Source organism: Aegilops tauschii, chromosome 1 (genome assembly GCF_002575655.3).
Source record: "Aegilops tauschii subsp. strangulata cultivar AL8/78 chromosome 1, Aet v6.0, whole genome shotgun sequence".
In the NCBI taxonomy this organism is placed as follows: Eukaryota; Viridiplantae; Streptophyta; class Magnoliopsida; order Poales; family Poaceae; genus Aegilops; species Aegilops tauschii.
This window is the reverse complement of record NC_053035.3, coordinates 250902265-250920537: the sequence shown is the minus strand read 5'-3', so window position 1 is coordinate 250920537 and position 18273 is coordinate 250902265. Positions and strand designations below refer to the sequence as shown.

Genomic DNA, 18273 nt, shown 5'->3' with positions numbered 1-18273 from the left:
GGCTCTGACTGCCAGGGCGATACTGGTGCTCGCGGACCGCGGCTCGGGTCCTGTCCGCGACCGGTCCACTGCTGGTCCGCACCGGCACGGGCCGTTCGGCTCCCAACGAGCCGATCGCCGTGGCCGTCTTCTTCTTAGGAGCCATGGCGACGAAGAACTGCTAGCCTAACTACTAGACCAGATTCTCACAATTGCGCCCCCTACCTGGCGCGTCAAGGATGTCGGGGAAACGACACCTATGGGATCACAAGAATCCCTACTACGGTTGCCGGGGCGCAGGGTTGCGAGAAGAGCAGGATTAGTAACCAGCACAAGGATCGTTTACTCAGGTTCGGGCCGTGAGGATGTGTAAAACCCTAGTCCTGCTTTGGTGGGTGTATTCCAGAGAGTTCTTGAGTTCTCGAACTAGTTGTGGTGAGTGCGTGGTTCGAAAGAGCCGAATCCTTCTCCAGTATGCCATGGGCCTCCTTTTATAGTCGAAAGGGGCTGCCACAGTGGCACCCAGGAGGTGGAAAGGCGCACACTGCTATGAGCTTATCGCTCGTATTACAGGACAAGACGCATTTAATGCGTAGCTTAGGTGTCCCCTTGCTTTATCGGGGACGGAGGCGAGGCCCTTCCCGTCCGTCGCCCTCCTCGCTTCGACATGCGCCCTCGCCAGTGAGGCATGCGGTGCCATGTAGGCAGGCAGACAGCTGAGGTGGCGCGGTGGTGGAGCCTTCATGAAGATCTGCATGCCGCCACGCAGGCGCTTGACGAGTTGGCCCAGGAGCTGCATGTTGCCACGCAGGTGCCTGCTCAGCTGGTTGAGCTGGCAGCTGCATGCGAACGGCGATGGAAACTTGGTTGGCGCGGGCCTGGCGGTGGCCCTGCTGGCGTCCTTGGTGAGGGCCTTGCCGGGTGGCCTGGCAAGGGTCTTGCCGTGGCGCGCTGTCGTCCCCGGCAAAGACCTTGCCGGGGGGTCTCGTGGCTTTCCTTGGCAAGGATCTTGCCGAGGATCGTCGTCTTCTAATCCTCATCTGATCTTGGGTGTTCCTTGTCTTCACAAATATCTGCATGCCACCATGGAGGTGCCTCCCGAGCCCTGGCCCAACGTGATGTTGGAGACCGTGGGCTCAAGGGTGGCTCGCTCTGTTGGTGTGGGGCGAGCTGCCCCGGCAAGGGTCTTGCCGGGGCTGCTGAGGCTGCCCCGGAAAGGGTCTTGCCAGGGGAACCTGCTTCGTCCCTCTGCTCTTTGTGGTCTTGGCCTTGGTGTTGCTCTGGTTATCTTGGGCTTCGGTCTTACCTTGGCTCACCTCCCCTGTTCTGCTTGGTGTGACCGTGGGCGCGGCTCCGACTGCCCGTGCACAGGTAAAGGGGTATAAAAGTGTGCCCCCCTTTTGTACACCGACATGCAGCTACTAGTCCAGAACTAAGGAAACAACAACAACCCACCGCCACCACCTCCAGTTGACAACTTAGCCCGTTTTCTGATGTTGCAGCTGCCGGTGTTTTCCAGTAGCACCGAGCCGATAGTTGCTGATGACTGGCTATGCAGGATAGGAAGGGAGTTGACCACCGCAGGTTGCACAGATGCTGAGAAGGTGCGTTTTCCCGCACATCAATTGGATGCACCCGTAGCCTCAGGGTGGGAGAATTACATAGCCACTTTCCCTATAGCCAATATCACTTGGGATCAGTTTCAGCAAGCATTCCGCACTGCACATGTCTCAACTGGAGCTATGAACATGAAGAAGCGTGAGTTTCGCAACTTACGCCAGGGAAACCGTACTGTGGGGCAGTACGTGGATGAGTTCAGCAAGTTAGCTCGCTATGCCCTAGACGATGTGGCCACTGATGCCGCGAAGCAGGAGAAGTTCATGGAAGGGCTGAATGGTGAGCTGAGCATGCAGTTGATGATAGTGACATTCGCTAACTACCAGGAGTTGGTAGACGGGGCTCTTATGATTGAAGGGAAGCATCAGCAAATTGAGAGCCGCAAGAGGTTGTATGGACAAGGGAAGTACAATTCAGGAGCCCAACAGAAGCCCTGATATACCTTGAACTCGGGAGGATATACCCATAACCATGAAGGCCATACCCACAATGGAGGAAGTGCACACAACCACAGTGGCCCCAAGAATGGAAACGGAAATGGAGCAGGCAGCAATCAGAATCGTTCTAACCCAGCCACACCCACCAAGAAGGATCTAAATCACATTACTTGTTTCAAGTGCGAGAAGACTGGACATTACGCCACTGAGTGTTCTGAAGCAAAGAATGATAATGGCAATGGAAGCTCTGGAAAGAAGCCCAACCCTTTCAACAGGGGACAAGTGAATCACGTGAACGTGGAGGAGGTTGAAGAGCAGCCAGATGCAGTTATCGGTAAGTTTTTGGTTAAGTCATTTACTGCAATCGTTCTTTTTCATACTGGTGCATCGCATTCATACATTTCAAGGGGATTTGTGGATAAGTATATGTTGCCCACCAAAGTTCTTAGGACACCTATGTTAGTAAGCTCGCCAGGAGCGGAGTATATGGCAAGCCAAGGATGTTTTCAGATGCCATTGACCATAGGTAGGCATGTTTTCCCCTCATACTTGATAATTTTGGAGTCACGTGATACTAGGCATGGATTGGCTATCGATGTATGGGGGAAACACCGATTGTGCCAGTAAGTCGATTTTACTCACTACACCGGAGGGAAAAAGGATCAAGTATGTATCCAGGCATGCGCAAAGGAGAACCCAAGTAAATTCCCTCTCAGGAGTTGTTCAAGAGGAAGTGCATGTAGAGAAGGATTACTCAGATGTATTTCCAGAGGAGTTACCAGGCATGCCCCCAGACCAAGACATTGAGTTTTTGATAGAGCTGTTGCCAGGCACCGGACCGATATCGAAGAGACCTTACCGGATGCTCGCAAATGATCTGGAGGAGATTAAGAAGCAGATTAAGGAGTTATTGGAGAAAGGTTACATTCGACGAAGTTCGTCGCCGTAGGGAGCCCCAATGCTCTTGGTTGAGAAGAAGGATGGATCGTTGAGAATGGTTGTTGATTATCATGCGTTAAATGAAGTGACGATCAAGAACAAGTACCCACTGCCGATGATCAATGATTTGTTTGACCAGTTGCAAGGAGCTAAAGTATTCTCCAAGATTGATCTACGATCGGGATACCACCAGCTGAAGATCCGAGAACAGGATATACCAAAGACAACTTTCACCACAAGGTACGGGCTATATGAATACACGGTTATGTCATTTGGATTGACTAATGCCCCTGCCTATTTCATGAGTATGATGAATAAGGTGTTCATGGAGTTCTTGGATAAGTTTGTCGTGGTATTCATTGATGATATCTTGGTATACTAGAAGAATGAAGAGGAACACAAAGAGCATTTGCGTCTAGTTTTCGAGAAGCTCAGAGAACATCAGTTATATGCCAAGTTCAGCAAATGTGAGTTCTGGTTGAAGGAAGTTGGATTTCTTGGACATGTTATATCAGGAGAAGGTATAGCAGTGGATCCTACCAAGGTTCATTCAATCACTGAGTGGTTGGCACCCACCTCAGTTGGAGAGATCCGCAGTTTTCTTGGACTTGCAGGATACTATCGGAGATTCATTGAGAATTTTTCCAAGATTGCGAAACCAATGACGGCGTTGTTGAAGAAAGATACCAAGTTCAAATGGACAGAAGAATGTGAAGCAAGTTTCCAGGAGTTGAAGAAACGTTTGGTTACAACCCCAGTGCTGATTCTGCCGGATGTACGCAAAGATTTCCAAGTGTATTGCGACACTTCTCGCTTACGACTTGAGGAGTACTTATGCAAGATGGAAGAGTTGTTTCATATGCCTCACGACAACTTCGACCGCATGAGTTGAATTATGCCACGCATGATTTGAAGTTAGCAGCCGTAGTGCATGCACTTAAGACCTGGAGACATTTTCTTATTGGAAATCGTTGTGATGTGTACGCGGATCATAAGAGTTTGAAGTACATTTTCACACAGAAGGAGCTGAATCTCAGGCAGAGGAGATGGTTGGAGCTTATAAAGGATTATGATATGAAGCTGCACTATCATCCAGGCAAGGCCAACGTCGTAGCAGACACTTTGAGCTGGAAGAGTTATGCCAATACCCTCATAAGTGGAGGATTATCAAAGGAGTTAGCCGAAGATCTCAGGGAGCTTCGTTTGGAGATAGTCCCTAAAGGTTTTGTTGCATCAATGGAAGTTCAGTCAACATTATTGGGAAAGATTCGAGAAGCTCAGAAGGATGACAAGGAAATTGCCGGGATAAAAGAGAGAATGAGCAAAGGAAAAGCCAAAGGTTTTCGTGAGGATGAGCACGACACTTGTGGTTTGAGGACCATGTTTATGTGCCCAATAATACCGAGATCGGGAAGTTGATACTTCAGGAAGCTCGTGACTCGCCGTACTTGATACACCTCGGAAACAACAAGATGTATTTGGATTTGAAGGAGCATTTCTAGTGGACCGGTATGAAGAAGGATATTGCCGAGTACGTAGCCATATGTGATGTATGACAGAGGGTGAAGGCAGAACATCAGAAGCCAGAAGGATTACTGCAACCTATGCCTATACCCAAATGGAAGTGGGACAAGCTTGGCATTTATTTTATCACCGGATTACCCAGGACCCGATCGGGATACGATTCTATCTGGGTAGTAGTGGATCATCTGACCAAAGTAGCTCACTTTATCCCAGTAAAGACCACCTATACAAGTGCAAAGTTGGCCAAGATATATATGACCAAGATCGTATGTCTACACGGAGTTCCGAGGACCATCGTATCAGATAGAGGAACACAGTTTACTTCAAAGTTTTGGCATCAGCTGCACCAGACTTTGGGTACCAGGCTAGAGTTCAGTACAACATTTCATCCACAGATAGATGGACAGACCGAGCGAGTCAATCAGATTCTGGAGGACATGTTGAGAGCTTGTGCGCTAGATTATGGATCTAGTTGGGATGACAATCTGCCCTACGCGGAGTTCTCATACAATAATAGCTACCAGGCCAGTTTGAAGATGGCACCCTTCGAAGCCCTGTATGGAAGGAGATGCAGAACACCATTAATGTGGGATGAAGTCGAAGACCGTCAGTTGTTTGGACCGGATTTGATTAAAGAGTCGGAAGAGAAGGTTAAGTTGATTCGAGATAGACTGAAGGTAGCTCAGACCAGGCAGAAGAGTTATGCCGATTCAAAACGCAAGGTGGTAGTCTATGAAATCAGAGACAGAGCATATCTTCATGTATCACCTCTACGAGGAGTTAAACAATTAGGAGTCAAGGGAAAGTTAGCCCCGAGATTTGTAGGACCATACCGAGTTTTGGAACGTCTGGGAGAAGTAGCCTACAAGTTGGAGTTACGCGAAGGACTGTCAGGACTTCATGATGTGTTTCACGTTTCCCAGTTGAAGAAGTGTCATGCTGACATGGCCGATATCCCTCTGAGAGATACAGTGCCCCTGGAAGCAATTCAGTTGGATAGTGATTTGACCTACGAGGAGAAACCAGTCAAGATTCTCGAGTTTGTCAGCCGAGTTACACGCAGCAAGGTTATCAAGTTTTGCAAAGTTCAGTGGAGCCACCATACCGAGGATGAAGCCACCTGGGAACGAGAGGATGATCTACGGAAAGACCACCCACACCTATTTTCTAGCCAACCCGAATCTCGAGGACGAGACTCATCTTAAGGGGGGTAGGTTTGTAACATCCCAAATTTTCAATTTGGAATGTTATACATAGGTCATCATATGCATATCATATTTTATTTGCATTTTGGAGTGATTCTAAAAATCCTAAACAACTCAAGGACCCACGGAGAGAGAGTTGGGGATTTTATTATTTTCATATTTGAATTTTCTCAAATATTGAAACAGGGATCATTTTGATTTTAATTATTTTTCTCTTCAAAAATACTTCAAATTAAAATATATGAGAGGAGATAATATGACTTCTCCAAAATAAATGAAATATTGGGAAAAAATGTTAAAATCAAATAAATATTTTTATTTGGATTTTATTGCTATTTATTTGAATTAGGAAAATATGCATTTTTTCAAAATTGCATTCTTAGCCCAAATAAATGTTCACTTTGTCCGAAATATTATTAGGGGACCGTGAAAATTTATTTCAGGATTTTTGGATTTTGTTTGGTATTTCTTTTATTTATTTTACTCCGTCCGTTAAAAAAAGAACCAACTTACGCGCCGTGCCCGAGCCGGACTCAGTCCGGCCAGGCCTTTATGAGGCGAGGCCCGAGGCCGCCCCCAGCCCACCAGCCGCCGCCCTAACCCTAACCCTAGCCGCGCCGCGCCGCCGCCAGCCCGCGCTGCCGCCGTCGTCCCGCACCGCCCGCCGGAGCCGCCACCGTTGACCCCGTTGACCGGTCGGTTTTCTCTCCGTTAACCCTGTTTTTTTAGTTTGCCAGTTTATTTTCTTAGATCGGTTTTTCGTCGGTTTACTTATTTAGCGGACGTTCGTCCGAACGTTCGTTTTCACGAACATTGTTCGCCGGTTAGGTTCACCCAGCGAACGTTCGTTTGTTAGTCTTTTCTTTTTCTTTTATTCTTCGGCCAGGGACCTATCCGCGATTATTTTTATCACAGATTAGCCCCTAATCTTCAAACCCTCGCCGTTTCTAAACCGTTTGTCCAAATCCAGTGAAACCAATGCCAAAATCTTCGTCTCGAGCCCCTATTTCTATTTAATCAACTTGAACAAGGTTTTGACAATTTAAAATTTGGTTTCAAGCAGATTTGTTTTCGAAGTTCTTTTGATCGTAGTTTCAGTTTCATAGCTCCGATTCGATTGATTCTTTTTGCAGACCAAATCTCTTCAGTTGAACTTTCAGATTTGATCTTCTTATTTGAGTTTTACCCGTGCATCATTGCTTGAGTGCTTATGTATGCTATTGTTTGTTTGTGATAGAATTCGCGGAGTGCGAAGCGTGCTACTACGAGTCTCTAGGATTTGCGGATCGTCAGCAAGGCAAGTAACACATTGATCATTTTTTTAGGTCGTTCTCCCACAGTCTCCACAACTCATTTCCGACACACCCCTCAAACATTGCATGAGTAGGATCTCTTAACATGTGGGTTTGGGAAGTAGTTGATGAGGTAGGACCTATTGCCTTTTATTATCAAACCCTTGGGAGTTACTTCTACGTTATGCCTATATTGCCATGCTATGCTCGTAGATGTGGATTGGGTTTGAGTGTACTCCATGACAGATGTGAGATTGATAATTAATGGTTAACTTAAGGTGGCTACTTAAATACACATCTGGGTGGATTGGTTGCGGGCACTGGAGAATCCAGTGTTGTCCTAGGATATTCCGGAGTATCCGTGTGATCATCCTATGGTTCGCCACCCAGGCTCAAAGGGATCATAAGATTATTCGTGCTAGAAACTTCTGTGTGCAGCCACAAGCTATTATGGACTCTAGCATGGTTGAGTATGATGCATGACCTCTTTCAGTGGTGGACTAGCAGATGTAGGGGAAACTAGGTGTAACTGTCCACCTAGAGTAAAAAGTTAATGTTTCTGAAAGACTGTGTCTCGGTCATCCGTTTCTCAAACACCGTGTAGTGCGAGAAATCTAACGGAGGAGATTGAGTCTTGTGGGGAAAAGTGCGCAAACGTCTGCAGAGTGTACAAACTAATCATGGTTAGCCGTGTCCCCAGTTATGGACATCTTGAGTATCTGGTACTTGAATTATTGATTTGATCTCATCACTCTAAATTAATTTGTTGGGATTGTTAATTACTTTTAATTGGGATTGAGTTGTAGGAACCTTCTCAATGTTTCAACGACCATAATAGTTAAATAAAATATATTCTTTTGTTGTAGGAAAAAATTGGTTTTTTGCAAAACAAAATAATTATAGAGCCTCCACCAGCCATATATGCATGTAGCGATAGCATGTATTCTGTTCTTTGCTCTACTGTGCTATATTGCCAGCATATTCCATGTGCTGACCCATTTCGGGCTACAATATATCATGTTGCAGACTCTTCAGACGAAGAGTAAGGTGCGCTAGGTCGTTGTCGTGCACTCAGCTATGCCGTTGGAGTTGATGGATTCACTTTGTCTTCCAAGCCTTCTGCTGTTATCTTAATTAGATTGCCTTAAGCCATATTTATTGTATTAAGTTCTCTCTTGAGACTATTGATGTAATAAGTGTGTGATTGCTACTCTGTTATAAATCCATTCGAGTACTGTGTGTATCAGCATTACCGATCTAGGGATGACACTAAAGCACAGAGACTTGACCGTCTGAGGTCGGGTCGCTACAGGCGGTGTGAAAGGAGGGTGATGCTACTCTGCTTCAGCTTCAGCTTACGCATCGGACTGCAACACACCCCACGACAATGTCATATCACCAGCGGAAGACGCAGATCATAAATAAATCCAAATATCAAGACAAGATCTAATTGTTGAGGCCTAAAATGTATAAGCACAGAGAAGACTTTGCAAGGTAGCACTAGCAAGATGGTTCTGTTTTTTCCTTTGTTGAGAAAACACAATGCTTGAGTCTCGATGTATAAGAAGTGTTTTAATAATTTATCATCTAAAGTTTTCGACTAGCCATGACCTTGGCAAACAAAATGAAGATGATATTAGCATCAGTAGTGGTTTTCTAGATTTAAATATGCATTGACAAATAATTAAAATCACCAGTAACTAGACAAAGAGTTTTTAAGTTGTCAACACACACACACACACAACACTATCCAGCCTTATTGGAGGTATTTTCAGGCAAATAACATAGTCATAAGATAATAAAAAAAATACCTGGGTTTAAACCGAGCTTCCAAGAACTCTCGGAATAGCAAGCTTTCCAGCTCGGATCCAACCGGAGGCTTTGTTTTCATCTGCCAAAGATTGTGGCCAGGAAATAGGAAAAAGTATTGCATATTTGGAGAGCCCACATATTTTTTCTCCAAACCAAGAATTGGTGTTGTAGCCAAGACATGTACATCTCCAAAATGTACCCCGGATTTTTGTATACGAGGACATCTTCAGAAAGTTGCCCATTCTAACTGTTGAATGAAAAGAAAAATCAGTCAAAATTATAAGCCTACAGTCCATCTTTGGAATGTCTTCGAAAGAATTGCTATGAGATTTAAATGACTGCTTCTAGATGAACCATATTCTGTGTGACCATGATAGTATTTCATTAGAGAGCAGTCTAGCACATAGTTCAGTAATCTAATTAAAAACTTCTTTCTGACCATGATTCCTTGCTGGGCATTCTTCTTTAACGACAGAAGGATAGCCAATGTACCGATCAAATCTGGACGATCGATGAGCATCAAACATATCAAGAAAAATAGTACATCAATGCTTCAACCTAGTTTCAGTAAGCAAATTAACTCAATTTAAAGAGCTAGATAACAGCTAAAAACTAACTCTGAATCTATAAAGTTCAGTACAGCAGAGTTGGGGCACAGCCACTGTACAATACTGTATCAAGGCAGGCTAATTTTTTTTAAATAATACATTTTTTTTAAATTACAGAAATAATACGCAAAAAAAAGAATTTTCAAAAATAATACACCATCGGCCTACTGCAGGCCGACTGAGCCCAGTCGGCCCACAGCAGGCCGACTGGTGGCCCATCAGTTTGCTGCTGGCCGATTGGGCTGTCGGCCACCAGATCAAGCCCAGTCGGCCTGCAGTTGGCCGACAGGGTCCAGTCGGCCTGCAGTACACCGATAGGCCTGCAGTGGGCCGACTATGCTCAGTTGGCCTGCTGTGGGCCGACTGGTGCATGCCTATTTTTAATAATACATGATGATATTTTTTAAAAGTATATATTTTAACACGTTATGAATACATGGTAACATTTCTTCAAATACATTTTTAATGGAAATACCATTTTTTTTAAACCACACAACATTTTTTTAAATGCTTTTCTGAAATTTTCACAAACTTTTTTTAGAAACACGCGAATATTTTCTTAAAATGTCATGATCCATCTAAACATTTGTTAACCCACGTGATATGTGAGTATATTGATTGTAATATCATCTTATATTATGGGATGAAGGGAGTACCATTTTTTACAATGTCATGGATATTTTTTGGAAACACGAGAATATTTCCAGCAAAGGTGACGTACATTCATTTAGTGGCACGAACCATTTCTTTTCATATTTTCCAAAAAAATTGCATGCATTTTTTGAAAGGCGGGAACCTTTTTCCATTGTGATGAACATTTGTTTTGAAAGTTATCGACATTTCCAAACTGCGCTTTTCCCGCCACCCATTTCCCACCACCCATTTCCCGCCAACCCTTTCCCGCCACCCATTTCCCGCCACCCATTTCCCGCCAACCAATTTCCCGCCACCTGTTTCCCGCCACCCGTTTCCCTCCTCCCATTTCCCGCCAACCTTTCCCGCCATACCGCAGTCGTTCTTTCCCGCCATTTTCTCGTCTCTACCTATAAAACCCCCTTCAGACGGAGCTGGATAAGCATTGCAGTGTAGTGTAGTTGAGATGTCCCATTATCCTTTCGATCGTAGTTTTCACCCTGGGATGAGCAGGACTCTTCTGAGGCTAGCTACCGATTTCAGGATGGATAATAGGATAGTTCCATGGGACGAACTCGCCGGTAGTGACACCATAATGAATGAGTTGGCTCACCAATTACGTAGGTCTGGGTGGCCTGAAAGGACCTATGAGGAGGTACGTAAAGAACTTCTTAGGTTGCATGACAGGTGGAAGAAGGTAGTGGTGCCGAAGAGTGAAACTTTCAGAAGGATTGCAGCAAATAATCCATGTTTATGGACTGAGGAGAGTGAGGACGAAGATGATATCTTCATGCCGCCGCTTCCGGGTTCTGCATCGTCGAAGGGCAAGAGTTCTTCATCATCGAAGGGCAAGGTTTCTGCATCGTCGAAGGGCAAGAGTTCTTCATCATCGAAGGGCAAGGTTTCTGCATCGTCGAAGGGCAAGAGTTCTTCATCGTCGAAGGGCAAGAGTTCTGCATCGATCGAGGATGACAATGATGACTTCATGTAGTTTTTATGCTGTATGTTGTGAGTTCAGTTACGTGCCATTTAATTTAGATGTAGTTCTATCTAGTTGTTTGTAATGTCTCGTTGTATGAATATTATGTTCTATCTAAATATGATCTTGTAGAGTAGGCATATGTCTCAGTACATAAGTACATAGTCATTTGTCTCATACATAGAATAGACATAAGTCTCACACATAAATAGATGGTAATGTCTCTACTGATACATAGGAGCGGCAATGACGACGTCTGGCCTGCCGGGGAGGCGGATCTCGAATGACAAATTCATCACATATAACTCGGTTTCCTGTAGCAATGCAACTGAACAACCCTTTTCCATTCCCATTCGCTCAGCATTTCTTGAATCTTGCCATCATCAGTTATGTCAATCAATTTTCTTTCCCCAGGGCCATCTGAATGCTTCCTGCTGACGTAGTACACAAAATCGTCTTCCTTCAACCCTTGCTTCAACATGAATTTAGCCTTCAACCAATCAAAAGTGAGGTCCACTTCACTAACTTGCACAACACTTGGAGACAAGCCTTGGACATGAACAATAGGGCTAAGCACCCACTGAGTACCCTCAGCCATCTGCAACACACAAATCGCATTGAGTACCTACCCTACCCCTTAATATCCCCACTAACAAATATTAGACATGTCTATATATTACGAAGCTATATATTACAGAATATTAACGGAGCAACTAATACAATTCACCCACCTACAATTATATTACGAATATTTGCCGTAGCAACTACAAATATTGACAGATTAATATATTTGACTGGACTGCCTATATTACGGACCTTTTTTCTGGACTCCTACATATACTGACACTCCTAAATACTTGACATCCACATATAGGACGGATTATTACCGGAGCAACTACACATTTTTACACAACTAATTAGTTGACATCTAAATATATTAACAAATACTACCGGAGCACCTACGAAAAATAAAATGTGGGCTGAAATATACCCTTGAAGCGTGCGTGCGAAGGATGAACGACGAACGGCGGCCACCAAACTGCCGGTGCTCCGGCTCCAACGAAGAACGACGAACAACAGCTTCACCTCCACCACAGTGCCCCAACTTCACCACCAGCACACTGCAATGCTTATCCAGCTCCGTCTGAAGGGGGTTTTATAGGTAGAGAGGAGAAAATGGCGGGAAAGAACGACTGCGGTATGGCGGGAAAGGGTTGGCGGGAAATGGGAGGAGGGAAACGGGTCGCGGGAAACGGGTGGCGGGAAACGGGTGGCGGGAAACGGGGCGGGAAATGGGAGGAGGGAAACGGGTGGCGGGAAACGGGTGGCGGGAAAAAGTTGGCGCGAACATATGGCGGGAAAAGTTGGCGCGAACATATGACGATGATGACTTCATGTAGTTTTTATGCTGTATGTTGTGAGTTCAGTTACGTACCATTTAATTTAGATGTAGTTCTATCTAATTGTTTGCAATGTCTCGTTGTATGAATATTATGTGCTATCTACATATGATCTTGTAGTTCCGATAACAGAGTACTAAAATAGAGTAGGCATATGTATCGTACATAAGTACATAGTCATTTGTCTCATACATAGAATAGACATAAGTCTTACACAGAAATAGATGGTAATGTCTCTACTGATACATAGAAGCGTCAATGACGACGTCTGGCCTGGCGGGGAGGCGGATCTGGAATCGGGGACCATCCCAACCTGTCGGGTGCCCTAATGTGACGAGGAGGAATCTCAGACTCTCCCTGGTCATGCTGTGTATCCTGTGTGGGGCCTGGTGGAGGAGTCGAAAACATGTTCATCCACTGGGTGTGCTGCGACATCTGAGCCTGTATGTTGTCCTCGGGATGTTGATCACTCCCCCACGTATCATGTGATGCCGACATAGACGCCTGATATCCATAGGCCCCTACGCGATGGAATGTTTCATCATGAAGAATGAGGTCGCGTTAATTAATATTGAAAACAATAAATATGAAGACACATACCTGCTGGGTGTGACGTCTGCTCTGGCTGAAACACGAAACTGGACGAGGGACCGTGCTGCTGTGGCTGTGGAGAAAACACGAAGCTCGACGAGGGACCGTGTTGCTGTGGCTGTGGAGAAAACACGAAGCTCGACGTGGGACCATAGTGCTGCGGGTGCCACGTAGAACTGCCAGGTTGGTCAGGACGGGGTGGCCTGGTTGTCGGCTGCTGTGCTAGGCGTGGACGTGGTTGATGTCGGTGCATGGAGTGACGCGGCTGCTCCTGCTCGTGCTGAACAACATCGGTTCTCCGGGTGCACGTGATAGCCTCGTACACAGTCCGTATCTTATTCTGAATTCTTTCCAAGAAGGGCTGTACCACTGGACGATGATGAAGAAGAGGTCCAGACGATAGTGATTGTCCAAAGGTGGTCACGTCGTCGTACAGTTCGCGTGTCAAGGTAGCCTGCAAATTTCCATGACGATTAATAATGTCTGTCTCTTGCACGTCAAAGTATGTGACAACATTATGTAAAGAAAAAATATCTTACCGCGTACTGCCTAGAGCCCGAAGTATCATAGCTCGGGTACATATCCGACGGAGTAGGATCCGGTAACTCCTCTGGGTGGGAGTACTCAACAATGCGTAACCGTGTTCCGGTCATGTAGCGCCGCAAATAGAGATTGAATTCATTGAGATCGAAATTGTGATTCTCGTGCCATAGATTTGTGTTTGCTGTCTCCCATTCTATAACATACGGCTCTAGTCTAACTAGCCAGTCAGCAGTTGTCCTGTTCATGCCCTTCCTTGTCGTCCTAAAATTGTGGTGTGTGTTCAACAATTACCTAAAGCTTCGAATGGAGTACTATGAAAGAAAATGCAACATTGAAAAGCTGGTTAATACCTGTGGATGTGTGCTGGCACCGGGTTCTCTATAGGGGGAGGTAGCTCCAACTGCAGAAGACCAAATTGCCTCATAACCCTCTGTTGTGCCATCTCCTCGACGAAGACATCGAAGATGATCTTCGATTTTTTCATCCAGTAATCTCGGTCCCTTGTGCATAGCACAGACATACCAGCAGGGTATCTCGCTTGTATGGCTGCTTCCGTGTAGGGCTGCCAGATGACCCCGGTGTACGCATCGAACTGCTCGTTCAATGTTGTGTATGCCTTCCTGGTCTGATCACTAGCAAAGCGTCTCTGCAGAGAATAAAAGTTAGTAGCCCCTAGCATCGATCGATCTCTTGTGCAGAAAAAGTTGCATTAAACTACAACACGGTGCATACCTTGCGACGAGTCCAACACAGACCGAAAGTAGGCATGTCGATGCCGTCAACATCAAACATGGCGTCTATAGGCTCATGAACACGTACATTTGGTCGCCCTATAGAGAACCTCTCCCACGACCACAGCTGTAGGAATAGAGGGCATCCAAGAAGGGATGGCTTTCTCGATGTAAGCTGGCAACCGTTGCACATACCTCGGTATGTAGCCGCTAACACCGCCGAACCCCAACTCCTCTGTCTGATCTGATCCGCCGTCTGAGCGCTCGCTATCTCGAGTGCCATAGGGATGTAGAGGGAGCTAATAGTGGTGACATGGTTCTCCGTGAACATCACCTTGCCGAAAAGCCACAGTAAGTAGGCCTCGAGGCTCCGAGTGATCTGTTCCGCAGTCAACGGCGCCCGGAAGTTCTGGATCTGCATTAAGCGAAGAGAAAGTTTTAGTAAGCCGCAATTATTTTCTGTAAAACTTTATGCGCGATAACTTGAAGAGAATAGGTAGAGGAAATTACCCGGAAATTTAGCAACCACTCATACTTAGGTCCGTGATGCTCCCATACCGGATCGGGAGCATCCGGAAAAACACCGTGAAAATGTTCTGTAAGAGCTCGCTCCCAACCAGCCGGTGCGTCCAACGGTCCTACGGCATGACCTGCCAACGGTAGTCCGAGCAAAAGTGACACATCCTCCAGAGTAGGAGCCATCTCTCCCCATCTGAAGTGAAACGTGTGGGTCTTTGGCCTCCAACGGTCCACTAAGCAGCTCAGCAAAGACCCATCGATGGCGACGCGTTTCTCACCCGGGATAGACTCAACCAGACGCGCGAAAGGTAAAAGGCCGGCCCATTTCAACCTTCATCAGAGAACTTTTCAGTTAGTGTCTCCCATTTCAACCATTAATATGCATGTCAGTGTGCAAATTAATAAAGCACGTACCGCTGAAGCCATCTTGAGTGTATCTTCCAGTTTTCCTTAGGAGTGCGAGTGACCAGAGGCTCAAGCTTGCGCTCATACCATATCGCAACACGATGACCCCTATCAATGTCCCCATTCAGCAACCACAATCCCGACATTCCTGCACATACAAAATTCAGAACATAGTGTCACACTTAATAAAAATTCAGAACAAAGTGCCACACTTAATAAAAATTCATAACATAGTGCCACACTTAATAAAAATTCAGAACATACTGTCACACTTATTACAAATTCAGAACATAGTGCCACACTTAATAAAAATTTAGAACATAGTGCCACACTTAATAAAAATTCAGAACATAGTGCCACACTTAATACAAATTCAGAACATAGTGCCACACTTAATACAAATTCAGAACATAGTGCCACAGCACACTTAATATAAATTCAGAACAAACTAGTGCTAGCTTAGCTTCTTCCTCTCGCCCTTACTCCTCTACTACCTCTACCTCCTCTTCTTCCCCGGTTGCCTCGTCCACGCCCAGTGACGAAAGTGGGACAATTAGTGTCCCTATGGCCAAATTCATTGCATAGAATGCATTGCCTAGTCGGACCTCCTGCTTCAGATTCATCCATATCATTTCGGATGCGCTGACACTGCCGTCTGCCTCTACTTGTACGCATATGCTCTGGGTTTGGAATGTAACGCCTTTCGGCGGGGTTGACGCTGTTGAAATTACCCATTGATCGAAAACCCATCAGCTCACCTGTCCAGGTATTGAGGACAGCCTCTTTCTGAAAATATGGAGACACAAACGATATTGCGTCCATTCCAAGCTGCCCGCAAGCAGCAAGTACATGTGAGCAAGGTAGGTGAAGCAATTTCGGTTTATTGCATGTGCACTCACACGTTGGCCAGGCTTCATTGCCAATTTTCACCTCATGCGTCCTCAACTCATTTGCACATCCGAATTTGTTGTTGGCTAAGCGGACCTCAAACCTTCTTTCTTGATTACCGATGGCGACTACAGTGTGTGACCTAGCTTTTTGCATCTTGTTGTCCATGTACTTCGTGACTCTTTCACAGTACCGTGTATTTGGGTTGTTCAAGATATGCTGCTCTGCTATTTGACGTCTGTCTCTGAAATACTTGACGGTGCCATAGAAAATACCCTCAACGATGGCTGTAAGTGGCAATGCCCGGTTTCCTCTGAGGACAAAGTTGTATGTTTCCGCGAGGTTCGTTGTCATGACACCGTACCTTGCTCCATGTGTGTCATGTAGCAAAGACCACCTCTGCAGAGGCTCATGCTCTATCCACTGCTCGAAGGTTTTAATCGACCTCCCGAGCCTTCTCCTAGTACCAGGTGGGTCAAAGCCTGGCAGGTCACATAGCCCAACAGCCTCCTCCTCCACGGCCGCTGTTCCTGTTGCCAACTGTGCAGCTACTGCTTCAACATGTGCCCTCACCGCTGCATCTCTTGCAGCTTTCCTGTCCCTCACGTGTCTCTGCGTGCACACATTAAGTCTGTCGCGTATCAAATTGTATTTCCATAACTGGTTCTGCTTGCAGAGTTTTTTGAACAGATTCATCAGGTTCTTATTTCTAAACTGCGAGAAGAAATTAGCCCCGAGATGGCGCATGCACCAACGGCTCTGCAAGTCCTGCCATGGAACTTGTTCCTCAGGGCCTGGGTTTGTCAGTGTCCTTATCGCACTGAGTATACCTGCATGCCTGTCATGAAGGATGCACACATTGGGCTTCTCCTCAACTGATATTTTCAACTGCCCGAAGAACCATGTCCAACTTTCAATGTTCTCACTCTCCACAAAAGCAAATGCCAGTGGGACGACTTGATTTTGGCCGTCTTGACCTATGGCTGTCAGGATCTGACCCTTGTACTTGCCTGTGAGAAAAGTACCGTCAACACATATCATCGGTCGGCAATGCCTGAAAGCTTCGATGCATACACCGAAAGAGAAGAAGAGACGATGCAAAACCCTCACAGTTGGGAACTCTGGCATGAACATGTCTTGGATATCGATATAGGTGCCTGGATTCCGCTGCTGCAGGGTGTGGAGGAGGTGGACAACAGAGTCATATGCATCAAAATAAGAACCAAATCTCCTCTCAAGCGCTGCATGCTTAGCCCTCCAAGCCTTGCCATAAGAAATTCTGTACTTCAACCTGGCGAACACTTTTGTCTGCACTGCCTTCACTTCCATAGCTTTGCCTTGCACTATCTCATCGTAAAACAGTCGAGCAATAAGCGTGGATGAAAGGTTGGCATGATCTTGAGGGATGCAGGGAATAAGACAAGTGTGATTAACTAAGTCACTTATCACCCAACTTGTGCTATACTTAGGGAGAAAGCCGTGCACCCTTGCGGGACAATCTGCGTTCTTGCATACCATTGTGAGGAATTTCTGACTGGACACCTCAGCTTTGAAAACCCTTTGCGTGGACATTGCCCAATTAATTATTGCATCCTTCAGGGCTTGCTTGTTCGGATACATAGCACCCGTCGCAATATTGTTCTGGTGATATTGCCAGGCTGAATCATGTCCATCATTCACGGTCATTGCAGATGATAAGTCATGATTCCACCATGCAGGATTCGGGACCTCCTCTGCATTTTCTTCTTCATCTGACTCGTCAGAATCATCGGCATGACCCCTTTCAACATCGGTGTCTTCTTCTTCCATCTGGTTCTGCATGTGCCCATCTACCTCGTCAGCGTCCACCTCGCCATTGTAATCACCATCGGCATTTCCTCCTTCTACCTGACTACTCTGCCCTGGTTCATAACCATAAGCATTTCCTCCTTCTACCTGACTGCTCTGTCCTTATTCGTAACCATAAGCATTTCCTCCTTCTACATGACTGCTCTGTCCTTCGTAGCCACCCTCCCCTTCATGTGCAGTGACCTCCTTCACGACGGGAAGCACTAAAGCAACAGGATTGCATCCCCTTCGTTCACAACCTTGTAACCACCGCACCCAATCGGAGTCTCCCTCTATTGGCCTCAAATAAAAGTAAATTTTTGAACTTGACCGTGTCCACAATG

At 45.9% G+C, this 18273-nt stretch overlaps 1 protein-coding gene across 1 annotated transcript; it reads right to left on the bottom strand.

Annotated features, from left to right (window-relative positions):
• Positions 1-12542: 12542 nt before the first annotated feature.
• Positions 12543-17423, bottom strand: LOC109744365 (serine/threonine-protein phosphatase 7 long form homolog). Its single transcript, XM_073495662.1, has 7 exons — positions 15224-17423; positions 14801-15140; positions 14292-14705; positions 13910-14205; positions 13556-13820; positions 13026-13470; positions 12543-12946 (listed from the first exon to the last, which is right to left on the bottom strand). Exons 1-7 carry the CDS (start codon positions 15358-15360, stop codon positions 12681-12683), a joined length of 2163 nt encoding a protein of 720 aa, XP_073351763.1. The 5' UTR covers positions 15361-17423; the 3' UTR covers positions 12543-12680.
• Positions 17424-18273: the final 850 nt, after the last annotated feature.

Excerpts from the sequence above, each read along its gene's own strand:
- LOC109744365 (XM_073495662.1), bottom strand. The coding sequence starts at position 15,360 with ATGTCGGGATTGTGGTTGCTGAATGGGGACATTGATAGGGGTCATCGT. Across the intron at positions 15,141-15,223 it reads CACTCAAGATGGCTTCAGCG|GTTGAAATGGGCCGGCCTTT; the intron begins GTACGTGCTTTA and ends TCTCTGATGAAG. Across the intron at positions 14,206-14,291 it reads TGTGTTGGACTCGTCGCAAG|AGACGCTTTGCTAGTGATCA; the intron begins GTATGCACCGTG and ends TATTCTCTGCAG.